Here is a 17,759-nt window from a genome sequence, read left to right as displayed (position 1 = left end):
ATGGCTCTGATTGGTTGGAGGACTATCCAGTTGCGTGCAGAAGGGTTTCTTCTGTGGTCAAGTTGATTAGATGCAGATATCCAACTCTGAAACCATGATATCATTCTCTCTCCTGTTCATCTCTTTACATACACCGTTCTGCTAATGTCCCTAATCTCATATGTGAATTCATTGGGACTTTTTCTTCTGTTTGTGAAACGCTGATACGTCTCTGACAACAGATTCTACTCATCCTCAGGGACTCTACTAGACAATCTGCTTTTCACTTCACTGGCTGTATGCTGATTGGAGTCTTGTGTTTTTAATTAAGTCAGTTTTGTAAGTTTCTGTGATGTGGTTGATTTTCTACTGTTCCCTTTAAAGGCTCCAGTTTTGATTCCGAGGCAGTCCCTCTTTGTTGAGTATAACTATTTCTCACACGCTCACATACATTAGTTCTGATGCCATGTTTCCCGGTATTGCAGTCCTACTTGGTAAGCAATATTCTGCTGGGAAAGCCATATTTATAACAGGAAACAATGTCTGCAAGTTGAAACCTCCTCCTGTATCCTGTATCATAGAACGCCCTTAAAGGCCCAGCCCAACAGATGACTTCACTCTCAAAGTGCAGGCTTACTTGTGGTTCCTAGAGTTTCAAACAAACACCCTCTTTACTTTTAAAACATTCCTTCTGGATAAATCTTATAGTTAGCACCGGCTCTTACCCTGAACCCTCCCTTAGATATCCTGCTATAGCCCTAGGCTGGTGGAGGAGCATCTTATTTCTCCTCTCATGTCTTCTCTCTTGCTCTCCATGCACTTGTGTGCTACTACTGTATAGCATGCTACTGGCCCTTGTGCGTCCCTCCCTCCATTTCCCTTTCCCACCCTTCTCCCATCTTCTTGTAAGTGTGTCACTGGCCTGGAGCCACATGTCTCTGATCTGCAGAGCTGCATGCTATTCATCTGTGATCCTGGTCTCGACATCAGTTTCCACCTGAATGCATCATTCTCCAACCTGCCCATGATACCTGTAGTCATAGTCATACGTTATAGCAGCTGACTCACATGTAATAGAACTACTATTGTCACTGACTGGGCTCTGCTCAAGGTTTTTACCTCTTAAAAGAGAGGTTTCCTTGCCTTCATCCCCTCAGTGCTTTTCTAGGCTCTGCTTTCTGTAAAGTGTCTCGAGACAATTCGAATTGTTACTAACACTGTATAAATAAAATAGAAACGAACATGCCACCTAAATGCTGCATTAGTGGAATCTTTTTGTACAAATAATTTAGAAACATGGTCAAAGACTTTACAACATCTAACAGCATCTGGTTTTACAGTTTGGAGGACGCTGAATTCATGTAATAAAACTGGAGCATGTAATGTTCCAAAAATAACAGACACACTGCCTGGGGAGGTAGAGGGACGTTGTCCAGGTCAGATGATGGTGGTTGTTGTTTACAGTGGTTGCAAGGAAGACAGTTGAACACACACAAAAAAGAAGAAAATATATTTAAAAAAGAAACTAAATGTTTAATTCTGGTGGGATTTGTTTAAACAAAGTTAAAGCAGTGCCAAAATAAAGCAAAAAAACCAAATTCTCTCAAAACCATCTTTATTCTCAAGAGCCAATTCACATTAGCTGCAATCAACGTCCATCATGAGCACCAAAAATCACCTCCTCCTCTGGAAGTCCTCCACGCTCATGTCAAAGCACCGTCCACAGCTGGACGATGGATCACTACTGGACAGGGTCTCCAGTAAAAATGCACAAGAGCAAATATATATATATATATATCTTTTGGCAGAGAATCGTGCCGTCCTCTGCTCTTGCTGCCGCAGATTCACTCCGACACCAACATACACGTTCTCACTCCCTTTCTCTCTGGGATGTTTTTTTTTTTTTTTTTTTTTTTTTCCAGTACGTGTTGAACAGATGAGTAGGACAAGAAGACACTCAAACACACAAGGAGAGAGCTCTGTGTTGAGGGTGGAGATGACTCTCTCTCTGATCCTGGTTTGTATCTAGAAGTAAGTGTTGATGTGTAGCCGTGCTGTCTGTCTGGTACTGACGGTGAGGTCCAGCTACTGTCATAACTGAGTTTTTAAGTACTGTAAAACTAACGCTGCACTAGTCTCTGTGTGTTTATGATCATTACGTCTCGCTTTAATTTTTTAACTTTTTTTTGTAGAGATGTGGAAATGGATTTGAGAGCTGTAGATACTGTATTTTCAACACTATGCAAAAAAACAATATCATGTTTCTATTGTGCTAACAACATCTGTAAAAAAATCTGCAGTCTGAAAATATACATCCTTTCTCCTTTGTACTGTAAAATAGCCTTTCTATTGTGCAATTGTTATTAGTTTGTAACTGAGAAACCTTAAAGTAACAACTCGTGGGAGAGAAAACAACGTACTGGCACCTCATCGGTAAACATTTTCTGAATCAGCAGATGTAGCATTGACTATGTTTACATGCACCAGCGGCTCTGCGCACGAGGCCAAGAGGCTACGGGTGTGTGTTCTTATGCATCCTGCAAAAAATTGTGTCGCGGACTCCAAAGATTTGTACGTGGTTGTAATGTGGCCAAAAAAACGACTTGTTTTAGTGTGTTATTTTGGTTTAAAGCTGCACTATTTTTTTTTTTTTTAATTTATGCGATCAATGATCATTTTCTAGAGGGACAACCCACAGATTGTGAATCCAGCGCTACAGACCATGTTAGCGTCTTTCAGCTTGTCATTTTTGCCGCTTTGGTTTTCGGGTAAAACCAAACAACAGGCAAACAAAGTAAAGCGGCTTGCCGTGTTGGATGTAAACTACGAAGGAGTTGCGTTTTGTTAACAGGGACTCCTGTGGAGGCCTATTCTTGGTTTCCGCCTATTTCCACGCGTCTCCACACTGGTGCCTCTGTGCATGTTGTCCGCGCACGTGCCAGGAAAAGTAAACTGGTCCCTCCTGTTGTGCTCCATATGCCCCGATGTCATGATATTTACACTCTGCACTTGTTCATCTATTGCGCACACTTTCTCATATTGTTCAAACGCAACAGCAAAGCTGCTCTTGTTCCACTGTCAGAAAGTCACTATTACAGTGTGAAGCGTATCCACATACGTGCTGTATATGTCCGAAGAGAGAATCATCGCCCAAGTCCAGTGTTCTGTAAACAGAAGCCATCTATTGGCCTCTAACATACTGTACATACAGTTAGTATTTGTACAGCAAACATCAATTTATATTCAGCGGATTAAGGTTTATTGATGCATTTACACTGACTTTAATATAAAAAAAATGACTGTGTATGTTCTTTAGAGTATATTAAGTCTAAATAGCCAGGCTAAGTATGTGCACCATGTATCTGGAGATGAGGGAACTCTCTCTTTTTTGTTTTTTCGTTCTGGCCTGGAAAACTGTTATAATGCAATCCTCAAACATCTCTGTCACGATTTTCGAAGGATGACTCATCTCATAGACATCTCCCCTTAAAAGTTCACACATCAACCATGAGAAACCGAGGGACGGCTGCGAAGTCGGGCTTTGGATGTGACTTGGATCGGACTAAAAACCAAACCATCGAATCCATAAAACCATCCAATCTTGGGGACGGATTCCTGTGTTGTTTAATTCTACTGCATGGCGAAGCAAGAGACAACAACAAAACGCAGAAGTCACATCACAGAGGAAGGACTTTTTGAAGGCCACCACAGAAAGCGTGCGTAGAACATACACCAAACCACCAGTTACGGTGAATCGTGCCCCTCGAATTCACAGCAGGTTCAAGTTGGACTCTCTGCACCTTGGCAGGAGAGGGTTTGGTTCTAGTAATCCTCTAGTCCGCAGCTCCTAACAGCTGCAAACCTTGATTTGCCAGAGCTAAAGAAGATCTACAGAAAAGACTCCAGTCCCAACCACGTCACGGGGTTTCACTGTGACTGTGGCCAAGAAAAGCCCTGAACAGCCAGGACAGACAGTGGCTAACCTTAGGCTCAAAACCATCTTTAAGAGCAACAGAGGCCTCCACAGAGAATCATTGCCTAACTCTGCCTTAGTCTTTTGATCCTGGAGTGTGGGACTTTAACCAATAGATGATGAGCCGTTAAATTCAAGCCCTTGCCCTAACGAGTTCATGAACTGCTGACAAAGCCACACGTAACGCAATACTTTGTAGAATAACAGGGAAACTGGTGACAACGTTTCCACATCGGTGCACAAATAGCAATGCTTTCTATGCTGACCGGCAACGGCGGCTTTGCCACAGCTGAAAAGAGGAGCAACCAGATGCTCCTGAGAAAAACAGACAACTCTGCTTTGAGTCTATAAAAGAAAACGTTCATCTGCTAAGACAAATGCGGGTAATCATTGGTTGACCTTTTCCTCTTAGAAGAGCGCTGAAAAAAGAGACAAACATGATCTCAGTTTTTATGTAATTCCTCCTTCTGCCAGAGGGGGCAGCCTTAACGTTTTAATTTTACATATCACACTCGGTCAGTCACCACTTTAGCTAAAAAGCTTTGATGAATGGACCACATGGCCCAGCATAAGCGATGCATGTCAAGATTGTCCGTCAGTTTGTTGTGCCCCTGAGTGTCCAAAAAACCCCAACCAAAAAAAAATAAATAAATAAAAAAGGTATTAATGCAGCTTTAAAATGATTTCGTTTATTTTTTGCAATAGCTTGAACTCTGATCTTGGCCCTTTACCAGTGCAAGAACCCAGAAACATTTACAGAAACTCAGGAACTTTGGTCCCATTTCGACTGCAGGAACACAGCTTCGGTTTCGGATTCCCATGCCACACTCCGCGCCCTCCAAACAATCCCGGCTCCCGAGGTAGTTGTGTTAGGGCCCAACAGCTACCAGAGCGGAGACAACAGTACTGAGCTGGGGCTTATCATGGGAATTTCTTTTAATGTGGATGGTATATAGATGACGACATGCAGCCAAATTCCTGAGACGAGACTGAACGTCTTAAACGTTTAAAAAAGAGGTAAGAGAGAACAGGTTGAGAGGGATTTATGGTTCAGTGTGGTCACTTAAGTAGAACATCTAACAGTCATGCAACAGATGATGGTGCGTTATAGCATTAGAAGCTCTAAAGCCTTTCTGGGTTTCATTTTGTAGATGCGCAATCTTTGTGGTTCTTCAGACGCCATGGCAACGCAAGCGCAAATGCACCAAAGGGACGTTTTAGGTCCCGATTCAGTTCCTGAGTTTAGTTCCTAGGACTGTTAGGCTGAAAAGGGCCATTAGTCTACGAGCAAGTCAGTTTAACATCTGTTAATGCAACCTCGCGCTAGTTGTGTCAAAGGACCAGATTTATTTCATTTTTTCGTTTCTCCACACATACATTTAGACAATTCACCTAAAAAGGGTTAACGCTGCAGTAACAGGACATCATGTTGATGTTCAGTCAATCGCTCCTACCAGGACTACTGTTAAATAATGGCACCAGGCAGGCTCATGGTCACGACTACCAAAGGCTCCTGCAGACAGCTTAACATGATAATGGCCTCAACAGGGCTGCGGACAACAGGGTGCATGTAAACGTATCCAATGTTACTTTTCCAAATGGCTCTGGCTCAGCACGGCCCCGCATTTCGCCGGGGGCCGCCCGAGTCCGGGTGCCTTACCCCCTTTCTTCCCCCATCCAACTCTCTCCCTCTGATTGTCTGTGCATTTATTTGAGTCTGTACAGTTTGCGAGGTGTGTGTGTGAGGTCCGGGTCATTCAAACACTGCAGCAAGTCTATTGCTTTGATAAAAAGGCATCACTTCACAGAAATGAGAAAAAACAAAACAAAACAAAACAAAAAAAAAAAAAACACAAGCTGTCTTTGAGGAGTAGTGTGAAGCTTGAAAAAGCGAGATATACAAAGCAGATGTTCATCACGTTGCAAATGACAACAGCGTGTAGAGGCTTTTTAGAACAACAACAAAAAGAGAACATTCCGGAAAAAATAAAAGAGAGGAGAGGGCGCTACGTTTTCACAATCTCACCAGCTTTCTCAGTGTACCTTGCTGATGATGAATCATACTGTTCTTGGGCCTGCCAACGTTCACTTGGCCTCCATATCCCACTGACTGGTCACAGTGGCGAGGTCTGACCCATGTGTCATCGAGGCACATGCAAATATGCATATATGTGCATGTGTACTGTATGTGTACATATATGCTGTATGTACTGTATATGTGCATGTTTGTGTGTTAGTATATACGCTTGCCATCATAAGAGGGTGGGCTGTATTTCAAACGTGTAAGTAACAATACAGTTCGGTCAGCCGTCGCCCCAGCCCACCATAGCACCATGACGTCACTTTTTTTAACATACAGTCTCCCCATGTCAGGGTAAAAAAAACAACAGCAAAACAAACAAACCAAAAAAAAAAGGTTAATTCAACTAAATGATCAGATATGAGACTGTGAGGCAACGTGACCCGGGAGAAACGTTAAAACTCACCGGCCGAGTGGTCAGGGCTGCTGCTGCCGGCGTGGACTAAGACCGCAGCACGCGCCTCCGAACACAGTCGGTCACGTCTTCATATTGCTAAGAAAGATTTAACGAGGAGGGCATCAGTCGCTTGGTTTTGGCACAACATGTGGCATTGTTACACAAAAACAGGAGTGATTGTCGTTTCCTGACATCGGTGCCATTATGTGCTTTTGTTAGTCCTGCCCAGTTCCTGGCGATTAATGCTACTGCTGCGTTCCTTTCACTGTCGGTCTGAACCAGTGGATCAAGACAGAATTGCTTGCTATAATATATTATTATAATATATATATATCATATATTAAGTTTTGTAGAAAATCAATACACATACAGTATGTGCCTCTTAGACATGTGGTCTATTATTAACCTAATTTTTTTTGTTGTTTCAGGTCACTATGACCTCACTATTTCACAACAAGTTGAGATTAAATGATCAGATTTTTGAAAGAGGTTTGGTTTGATGTTCTCCATTACAGATTTAAGCTAACTTTACAGGTTTTTCTTGTCTATTTCTGACTTGGGTGTCTGTTAGATGCTCTACGCATTAATTTGGCAGATGTTTTGGTCCAGCTTAAACACTTCTGAAATGAATCTCCTAAATTTTATCTGGGGTTTTCAGAATCAAAATATGCTAGCGTAGCGCAACAGCTAATGTCTCCGATATTTAGCAATGCTTGCAGCTAGCATTGCGCATTATCAATCTCATCAAAACGTACTGGGCAGACTAATGCTCATTCTTTACCGAAGGCTTAAAATGTGTAGATTTAAACATGTTGGGACAGTGTTGACCCAGAAAGTTCAACTTTTCCAAGTTTCTTACTGGGAGCTCCGACACGAGCTGCAAAATTCGCATTTTTTCCGACAACTCCGGAACGCAGCACTATTGACTTAACCTCGCTAAGTGTGGCTACCGAGAGGCTTTCAAAAGCCTGCGAGCTTCTGTCAATAAGAGTGTTGTGATGTTAGTGGGTCAGGTCACAGTAAGGTGGCGAGGCATTCAACGGTTCACACACTCACCGGCTGGATGACATGTAATACTTTCACAGACAAATGGGTCAAGCGGCTGGCGGGAAAGGCTAACGGATCGCTAACGATGTCTTATTTTGTGTATCGGGTGAGCAGCCATTTTGAGTTTTTCAACATAAAGGAAGAAAAATACACTTACATGGTTTCTAATGGATGAACAAGTGTTGATAAGATCACCATTATGCCAACTGTACAATCATCAACACACACAAAAAAAAAATCCTATAGTAAAATCCGAGGTGAGAGGTTATATCCACAATAACAACAAAACAAACGAGGAAAAAAAAACCAAAAAAAAAAAACCAAAAGGCTATTCACTTGTACCCGCACTGTAAGGAATGGTTCTGTTCAAAACTAGACCAGAGAGCTACTCCTAAACTATGGAATGAAGTGACACTCAGTAGTGCTAATAGAAAGTTCATTGTGACGGGCCTTCTGCTGGTTCCACCCCTGAGACCACCAGGGTGCCCAGGCGCTGACGCACACATACAGTACACACGCACACACACACGCACGCACGCATGCACGCACACTGACGCACACTAAAATCCATTGGTCAGTCCTCGAAGACCTCCAGGAATAGAGGAGGGAATAGCTCGGTGGGACACTCCACTTTCATGTGCAGGAATCGGCTGGCGTGGCAGGCACCGATCATCCGCAGGTCCGTCACCTTCATTAGCAGCTTGGGCCAGAAATGCGCCACTTTGTGTTTGCGGTAGTTGATGTAATGTTCAAAGGCCAGCAGGAACTCCTCTTGGCAGCGCTCGATTCGCTCCACGCTGCTCAGGCCCGGACGATCTGATGACAAAAAGACATCAGCAGTGTTGTTATTCACATTTCTGCTGGTAGAACTTTAGACACTGTATGTGAGGAGCAACTGTGGTGAGGGAAACCATAAAACCCATTCCTATTAGTTTTCTGATATGGAAATCTACAGGTTATTACAACATTAGAATATAATCAGGACAAGTTATAGATATTACAGCATTTTGAAACCTCAGATTGAGAACTGGTTGAAAATGCTGCTGCTGTATTTTGACCAGCATTAGCCCATGAAAGCACAAAGTCTCACAACTGTAAACCGTCTTCAGATTCCAGCGCTACAGCAACAATAGCTCCTTTCTTTGTAATACAACTTATTGTTTCCAACAGATATATAATGATTTAAACCTTTCGGTCTTTTTTAACCCTTCATGGGGCAAGGAACCATAGTTGGTAACTTCAGCACAAACAGTGACTCTCAGTGATGTCGAGAAGCATGTGATTTTTCTACTTGCCTTTGTTTTATGTCTCACACAATTACTGCTTGCCTTAATATCTTATAATTCTTGCCCAATTAGGAGACTTGTTAACTATGTCGCCGTGGACTCAGATCTCAGTACCTACTTATGTTAACTCCAGTATGAGACCAACTAAAGCCCCATTATATTCTAAATATCAATCACTTTCTTAAAATCTGGGGTCTCATTTCTGTAGCTTGACATCTGATTGCTCAACTCAGTGTTACGAATTGAATGAATTCACCAGATAAAACTCCAACTCTACCAAATTTGATGGTCATGAAGCACGTCAATGATTCCTTAATTTTAATCGCAGCCTGGTCTTGTTGCAGCAACATCCAGGGTGGAAAATGTTTAACAGAATAAGTAGTTACACTCTTAGGCTGTGGACAATCAGTAATTATTATAAATCCTGATTTAATTAATGCAATTGATTGGTTGCCGTCACTGGATACAAGGTAATCTATTCTAATTATGTTATTAGCTTGGACAAAATGCTAACTTGCTTTGCAAACAGGAAACACAATGTAGTAGGTTATTGTTTATTTGGGTATGCATAATTATACATGTCCTGAAATTCAATGAAATATTTCCTTTCAGAAGCTGGCATAAATGTCAAACTTTAAGTTTTGACCAAATATAAAGTTTCCATTCGACAATAACCAGGCATTTCTGCATTAAGAACAGTAGTGATTAAAGCCCAGTGGCTTCTGTCAGTGTGTCAGAGGACAGGACAGATGGGCAGGTTAACCCTTTGTCATGTCTGCATGTGGAACACAGCAGAGCGGTATTGATCTCCAATGAGATGCAGAGTGTCACACAGAGAAATGGTGGCGAAGCCAAAACCAAGCTAGCTGGACACAATCTCCTCACAATGATTATGGCGATTAATTGACTGAACTGTAGTTTGGTATGGATTTCATGTCAAAACCAAGTATTCATGCAATCTGTGTGAGCGAGAACAAAGCACAGGAGGAACGCTGTCTTTGAAGAACAGCAGGACCTTCATGGATGGATCCTAGTTGATTTGGTCACAAGAAATCTGTGACTGTTTACAGCTATCTAAAATTAAAAGCTGCACAAAACAGTGAGAAAGTTGACTCAAGGCGAATATTAAGTGTGAATAAGTGGCATATGTTTATATTAGAGGCTAAACCTAACCAACTAACTGCTTACCGGATGAAAGCAGGATGACGGCCTGCAGCAGGGCCACCTCAGAGTCATCCAAGTTAAAAGAGGACAGCGACACGCCAAGGTCGAAGATTGCATCCGAGACTACGCCCAGGCCTCCGTTCTTGAGCTGGCCCCGCGTTACCGCCATCTCGCCGTTGAGTGTGAGGGTCTCGCTCTCCGGGTCATAGCGAACAGCAGCTCGCAGAGACATGATCTCCATGCAACAGCCTTTCAACAGGATGATCTGGTCTTCACAAGGCAGCTGAGTGAGAGAAGGCCAACATCATTTGTAAATGTAAAAAAACAAGACTTGTATGTAATATGATTAAAACAATAGAATGATTAAAAACCTTTGGATAACTGAAATCACTTTTGATTTAATTTCTCCAACGGCTCAGGTGGCTAACTGAACAATGCCATTAACATTAACAATGCACAAACCACAGTTCATATGTTCACCTCAAATAATAACAGTGCGCATTAATGAACATCTATTCAGACAGCAACAGACATAAATATGCAATGATTATAGCAACAATGCTAATTTGCATCCACAGTCCCTAGTTATAGACCTTACTACATAAAGGTCCCTAAGATTACTTATATTATTATTTGGCATTATTTAAATGACACTGAAATACGTTAGTAGTAAATTAAACTGAAGTATTTATAAAGGTATAAACATATTCAGTTAAAGCTTAACATATAACAGACTCCTTTGTAGACTCTTTTATTCATTGATTCACTGACTGTTTTACTATCACAGTATGTATCTGCTTTTAAAGTCTTCTTACAGTATTCTAACTGCAACTCTGCTTATTTCAGAGTGTTATGTATATCAGATAAATGTCATTGCTCGCCTGCTCCTAAAAACTAATTCTGTACTTTAACTCCACCTCACTGTTGGACATTCACAATGTTGCAGCTCCTGTCTTTGTAAATCCACTGCAATGTGACTGCAGCATTAGAAATTCTAACCGTACTGTGGACGGCACAGCTTGTATGACACTAAATAAAATAAGCGGTGCATTTACCTCACAAAACATAGGCAGTTTTTTGGCAAAATCCACCACTCGGGTTATGGCAGGGGTGATAATTTTTGTAAACTGACTGAAGGCTTCGATATCCACTTTGCTTCCTTCGGGCACAGTAGCCACGGACGCTTGACCATTATCCTCAGGCTGAAACGACACGGAGGGAAGATGAGTCTGAATAGAAACATATATTGAACCTAACAATTATTATGAAAGAGTAAGATGAGTTTTATTTTTGACAACATGTAAATATGTAAATGGGAACACATGACTACTGACATGAAGCTATTGTGTTCTGTTCTAAATTAAATGAGTCTAGTATATGAGTGGCTGTAAATTTAATTAAATGCTGTGTCTTACCTTAGTTTCCTTCACCCCCGCTGCACTCTGGTCAGAAGTATAGAATAAATTACATGTTATTTCATTTAGAAGCATTGCTTCCTCGACCTGTTGGATAATCAACAGGAATTGTGAAGTTTCAATGAAGAACCCGCGTCAAGCCAACTAAAAAGAAAATAAGTTAAAACTGAGGACAGATGAAAGAGTGCAGATAGAAAACAGGTGAAGACAGAAATCTGAGATGGGTTTCTATGGTGGGATTCAGTCTGTGGGCCAAGGCTTTGCTAAGGTCCACATGAACACTCAAACGATATCCCACGATACAGATGTATTTAATATTTAATGAAGAGTAAAGACATAAAATCCATTTCAGTCTAAAGCAAAAGTAATAACCAACAGATTCATACCAGTCTTAACACAAGTCTGCCTCTCTGCCACAAATACATGTATGCCTTAATGAGTGTTTGTTGTCATCGCACCATAGAAACCCAAATAAAAGTCAACAGCTGACAGACTTTCAGCCTGGACAGAGCAATTAGACTCAACAGAAATAAAAAAAGCAAAATTAGTCAAAAAAGGGTGGCGTGTGAAATCAAAAGCTACAAACAGAAAGAGAGAAAAATGAAACAGCATGGGAAAAAAGCAAGTTATTAGTATTAGCAATTAAGGATCACAGCTTTGCAAGATGTGAAATAAAGAGTAAAAAGTTCCATTATAAATTAGTGCTGCTGCGCTGAGGAACACACTTTTCTCCATCGTCCAGCTAATTCTCCCCACTCTACAAGGAGATACAAAAAACACATGGACATATTAACAAAGGGAACAGTGGAACAGTGGCTGTGGTGGAAGTGGAGGAGACGGGGGCAGAACGGGGGTTCAGAGGGGTGAGAGGGAGAAGAGGGTGGGTGGGTGGATGGTGGGGTTTGGACCAGGCAAGGTAATCGATACAATGAGGGCTGTGGTAGCGAGGGAGGGAGGAGGAGGATGTCTCACCAGGAATTTCCGCTTCTGCTTCCAGTGGTTGCCCTGCGCGTTCGTGGCCATATGGGCCTCAGTCACCATACGGATGAGGTCCCACTCCTCCTGGGTGGGCTCCTGTCGGTCCCACACCGTCTTCTGCAGTTCCTCCTTCCGACGGCGCTCCCGGTTCTCCTCGATTAGCTTCCGCTTGGCCAGCCTCTTGCTGTCGTCCAACACCACTGGAGCGGAAGAAAGGGGGCAGAGGGGGGGAGAGGAGGAAAAAGGGAGACCACGAGAGTGGACGAGAAGGAAAAGGAAAGAGAGGCGGGGGGCGTGTAATGATGAATAGGTGATAGGGTTGAAAAGAGCTCTTTATTTGGTCACACACACATTGTGGCACACAGTTTTCTTCAAATATCCCTAATTTGTTGGGAGTGTGGTCAGAAAACGGGATTGAGGCTTTAAAGAGGCTTCAATCCCCAGACTTTCTGATCAATAACCCAACAGACAAAGAGGAACGGTCAAACATGAACACACGAAAAGTACATTCAATTTAGGTGACACTTCACTTGAATAGTAAGAATATTGTTAACGCAAAGGACTACTTAACATGCAAATTGTTCAAGCTCTGTTTTAGCATACTGCCATCAGAAGAGGCTTCACATTCAGGGTAATCACTTAAAGTGACACTCCACCTGAAGCCTACAGGTCAAACCTTCCCTGCAGCCTTGAAATGTAGCCGTCTCACGTCGGCACTCTCCTTTGTGAAAACCAGCGGCCGGTGTTTCTGTTTCAACGGTAACAAGCGCCCATGCTGAAAATATTGTTAAAATATCCATAGAAACCACCGCTGAAGCACTACCCACTTCACCGCTCTTCATCGACTAGCAATTATTAGACTCTCCATTTAGAGGCCCATTGTTTTCTCCGTGTAATGTCAGTGTGGGAGTTTCTCAAAGCCAAGGGAGATGTATTCACCGTGCACGCATGTTAACAAAGGATAACGTCATCTTTGCATATCACGAGAAAGCACCAGTGAATAAGTGTTTTGTGCACGGAAAATGACTAAAACCATTGACTGATTATGAACTCTGTAACAGGATTCTCTGGGCATCAAAATTAACCTCTTGAAATTAATTGGCTTTTTTTGTCCAAATTTAGTTAAAAGGTTAAAAATTTTGTTGCGCAGTGTGTGTAGATTTAGGCACTTCAACATATAACCTATAACATACGGCCCGCCGAAAGGTCCAGTCTGGACTGCAGGATGGATTTGCAAAGTGATAAATGACATAGAAGACTTGGCACCCATTCCTAATTTGTCCACTAAAAGTTGTGGACATAACACAACACTGAGACCAGGAACTAAACAGCAGATGTCTTGAACGTGCTCAAATTGCTCTTATGTTTCTTCAGAAATTTCAGGTTGTTCAAAAAATGTTCTGTAAAAGAATAGATTATTAAATATAAACATTTTGTACTTGTACTTCTTTGTGCAAAAACAAAGGGAAATTTTTGTGTCATTATTTACAGGTCACATCATGCTACTGGTCTGGCCTCCTTGAGATCAAATTGGTCTGAACTAAAATTCACTTTGACACCCCTGACCTATGAGCCTAACCTATAAAACTTACAGTCGGTTGCCATTCCCACCGCAATGCACTTCTTGAAGCGACATTCCTGGCACTGGTTCCGGGTCACTTTGTCGATGACGCATTTCCCCTCGTACTTACAAGCGTAGGTCGGGTTGAGGTTCTTCTGGATGGTCCGCCTGAAGAATCCCTACAGAGCAGACATGATCAGAACAGTTGGCATATGACGAGAGGCCCCGAAGGAGCCGCTGCTAAAAAAAAAAAACATGTGCCGTCCCGTTTGTGTTACCTTGCAACCTTCACAGGTAATGCAGCGATAGTGATAGCCTGTGGCTTTGTCCCCGCACACTACACATAATTCATCCTTGTCCAGGTAACTTGGTATATACCCTGGAGAGAAGAACACGTGGTTAATGTTTGATCAAAAAACATCAGATTTATAACTAAAACAAGTTTTAGTAACTTTTTTTCATGTTTGAATTTAAGTTCAACGTACTATTAGGCACCTTTTAATCATTTTTTTATTGTATTTTTTATATTGGAATACCTTCTTCTGTTGTTGATTCACTTCCTTTTGTCAATATAGGAAAAAAAAATGATGAAAGAAGATGAAAGATAGGAAATATAGCTCTTTCTATAGTGTATACACAGTATATATCTATATCTACTGCTATTTGTGTTAATTCGTATCAGCTAAGTGTGTGATTGCTGAGCAGTTTCTGTTGCTGCAGGAAGTAACACGGTGAGATTCTTTAAAACTAATTTACAGTACGACACCCAAGCACCAACCTTCACGAATACTGCTGTTGCTTCCAGTTAAGTCACAGAGTAAACACCTGGCCCATTTTTGGGTTTCAGCTTATTGCATTCAGCGCTTTGACCTCTAGCAGGCTCCAGGACCGGAGGTTAACAGACCGATCAATATCTTTTTTTTTGTGGGGATTCTTTTAAAAAAAAAGCAATAATTCATCTTGCATCGGCCTTCTGTTGCCTCACCATCAATCAATAAGGAACCCCCGCCCGCCTCAGTCATACACTCAGGTCAGATGCATCAGATGCAGCGAGTCCTGCTCACTGACCTGCCACCGCATGACGCCTTAAGTCTTGGATTTACGCTTATCAGACTTAATTCGAAAATCCCAGACATCATTGATTCATCGATCGAGGAGCTATCCCTGACTGCCAGATAAATATATTTCTCAGTTTCATATGTATATACTAACCATGCATATAAACGGAGACATACTAAACACCGTCTTCACACATAATTGAAAGAGAATCAACAATCAACAATGGAAACTATTCACAGACAGTTTAAACTTGTAAGCTATGTAAGCCCACTCACTAAAAAACGCTTTACACCAAAATCACGTAGACGGTTACAATAGGGACGCCATACCTTTCTTGTGCACCTCCTGCATCCACTGCAGGTGTGAAAACTCTGGTATGATCTCAGGGAAATATTCAGACTGATGGTGGAAGTGACTAACGGGAACCTCCATACAGCAAAACTCGCTCTTGAAAACAGAAGGGCCAGTGGCGTACGAGCAGGAGTAGAGTTGGCTGGGGGACCAAGCCTGGTCCAAGCAGGGCGGGTGGTGGAGCGGCTGGGGTTCACAGTGTCCGTACGTGGGCCCCTCACCTGGGAACATGCACTGTTCTCCACCGCCCTGCACCGCGTAGCCTCCGACCCCAGCGTAAGGCATCTCGTACATGTCTGGTATACAGTAGTTCATCGTGGAGAGTCTCAGTGGACCACCACAAAAAAAAAATCTGGGTCAATTCTACGAACTGTCTGTTTCAAAATAAAATTAAACTCTTAGCTGAGCATCAACTCACGTCGGCGCGACAATTAGTCCTGGTTTGAAAAAAAACGTAACGAAGCTGACCACACGTAGACAGACCCACGTTTTATAAACCAACTCCAAAGAGCACAGACTACACCTAGCAACTGCCCCACCCGCCACCACCCGGCCGAATTGGGAAGCGGAGATTTATGACGACGCAGGGCTCTAATCTTACACCCCACAAATCCTCGGTCTATCACAGACAGTGGCGGTGTCACAGATTAAGGCCTTGCGTGATGCACCTAGAGTAAATATCGTGTCATAACATCCACAGAGTGGAAAGACTTCTGAAGAAAGAGAGGAAAACTAGCAAAACAAAACAAAACAAAAACTCGAATGGGTGAAAAATCAGTTTTGAGAGCGTTCTTCTATCATTTGTAAGAGGTAGTAGTTCTCTTGACCATGACACCTTTAATGACCCTCTGGCCTTTGTGTATTAACCCCTTGCTGATCCTGGGGGCTTTTTAAACAGAATCCGTAAACAAGCGCACCTAGGTCAGTACCATATAATTATTCTTGCCTAACTATTTAGTAAATAACACTAAGGAGATTTTATAGGAGGTCTTACAAAGGTACTGCTGACTTTTCATCAGTAAGACTGCAACATGTACCGTATTAACCTCTACTGTGTGTGTAAAATCAATCACAAAACAAAATACACTTGAATTTTAACAAACAAATGTACAGTACTTTGTACTACAACAGTTGTTAACACCTTTCATCCCATGAATGAGCGTAACCGCGCAAAATCAATACTGCTTCCCCAGAACGAGGTACACGCGAGCGGCACACTGAGCGACACACTGCGTGATCCGTTTCAGATAATACACTCATTATCCAAGACACCAGCTATCCTCAGCCATATTGATCAGGCCTCTTGTTCAATAATGATGAGATAAGCCTTATGTCGGGTTCCTGTTGGGGTTCATAATGCCTTTATCAATAATGCAATAGGGCGTCTTCAGACTTCACTGTAACAGGTTGTTGTTGTAAATGCTGAGGGCTGACTGTAAAATCAAACACACAACAGACAAAGAAAAAAGAAGGCTCCTGATTGGCAGTGTGAGTCTGACTCTGAATCCATCGTGGCAGTCTGGTATCATCTAACGGGGTTTTGTGTGAATGTGCCATCGGTGCACATTTTGTGTTTTTGCAGTGTTATTTTATGCTGTGTAATCTAGATTAAAAAAAAAAACAGCCTAGATGTGTCCTTAGCGCTGACACTGACCTACTTTGGTGTCATTTATATGCAATTCCATGACGACATGTAGAGCATGTTCTCACTTTTCTTTTGTAAAAGGACTTTGGGTAATAATTAGAAAATATTTTATCACCATAAAATGATAAATCATCATAACAGAAACTGTAAATATAATAGAGTCATTACACTAGAGCCTCTATTTACACAAAGCCCTGTTTAGAGTAATTCATTTCTAAAAAACAACTATTTCAAAGCCAGGCCATAGTCAGACACACAGGTCTATGTACTATGTCTATTTTCAGGATGTATCAAAAATAAATGTCTGATGGACATCACGTTTACTCATGGAAAGACGGGTCACATACAATACAAGGAATAGACTTATAGTGGTGACTATTAAATAATTCAGTGTATTTCAATCATATAATTATAATGTGATTGTGGATCATAAATTCAGAAGTCCAATCTCCTTAAGTTGTCATGTGAACCTTAATGTGGAAAAAAGTTTTCAGCATGAATTAAGTCACAGACAGATGACAGACGTACAGAGAAATACTGAAATTCTCCCCTGTAGATCATATTTAATTCATATCCAATGTCCTTGCATTAAAACTAATTCAAATATGTTTCCTGTGATGTTGTCTGCTTATCACAGCCCATGAGGAAGTCTGAATCGGACAAGTCACAGAAAGTGTTCAAAGTATCTTTTTTTATGAGTGCGTTTCTTTAATGTACAGTTTGAGCACGTTTTGATTTTAAGATTAACCCAGCGCCTCCCCTAGGACCGCTCCTTGCTATTGGAAGCGTGTGACTGTGTGACACATGGTAAAGTCTGAATAAAT

The 17,759-nt window shown here is 41.8% G+C and overlaps 1 protein-coding gene across 2 annotated transcripts in view; it reads right to left on the bottom strand.

Moving 5' to 3' along the window:
* Positions 1-865: 865 nt before the first annotated feature.
* thrb (thyroid hormone receptor beta) overlaps positions 866-17,759 on the bottom strand; it is a 114,159-nt gene continuing 97,265 nt past the window's right edge. Inside the window, exons 1-8 of one of the 2 annotated variants that reach the window (XM_084563188.1) lie at positions 15,269-17,435; positions 14,159-14,259; positions 13,912-14,059; positions 12,314-12,519; positions 11,342-11,428; positions 10,982-11,128; positions 9,951-10,209; positions 866-8,292 (exon numbers count right to left, since the gene is read on the bottom strand). In XM_084563188.1, the coding sequence (XP_084419314.1) occupies positions 8,051-8,292; positions 9,951-10,209; positions 10,982-11,128; positions 11,342-11,428; positions 12,314-12,519; positions 13,912-14,059; positions 14,159-14,259; positions 15,269-15,605 (1,527 nt within the window). In that variant the 5' untranslated portion in view covers positions 15,606-17,435 and the 3' untranslated portion in view covers positions 866-8,050. Of the gene's footprint in view, positions 8,293-9,950; positions 10,210-10,981; positions 11,129-11,341; positions 11,429-12,313; positions 12,520-13,911; positions 14,060-14,158; positions 14,260-15,268; positions 17,436-17,759 lie in introns of those variants that run through there. The other variant, XM_084563187.1, reaches the window with a different exon arrangement.

The sequence above is a fragment of the Chelon labrosus genome (assembly GCF_963514085.1).
Source record: "Chelon labrosus genome assembly, chromosome: 16".
Taxonomy (NCBI): Eukaryota; Metazoa; Chordata; class Actinopteri; order Mugiliformes; family Mugilidae; genus Chelon; species Chelon labrosus.
Note: the sequence above shows the minus strand (reverse complement) of the source record. Positions and strands in the feature narration are given on the sequence as shown.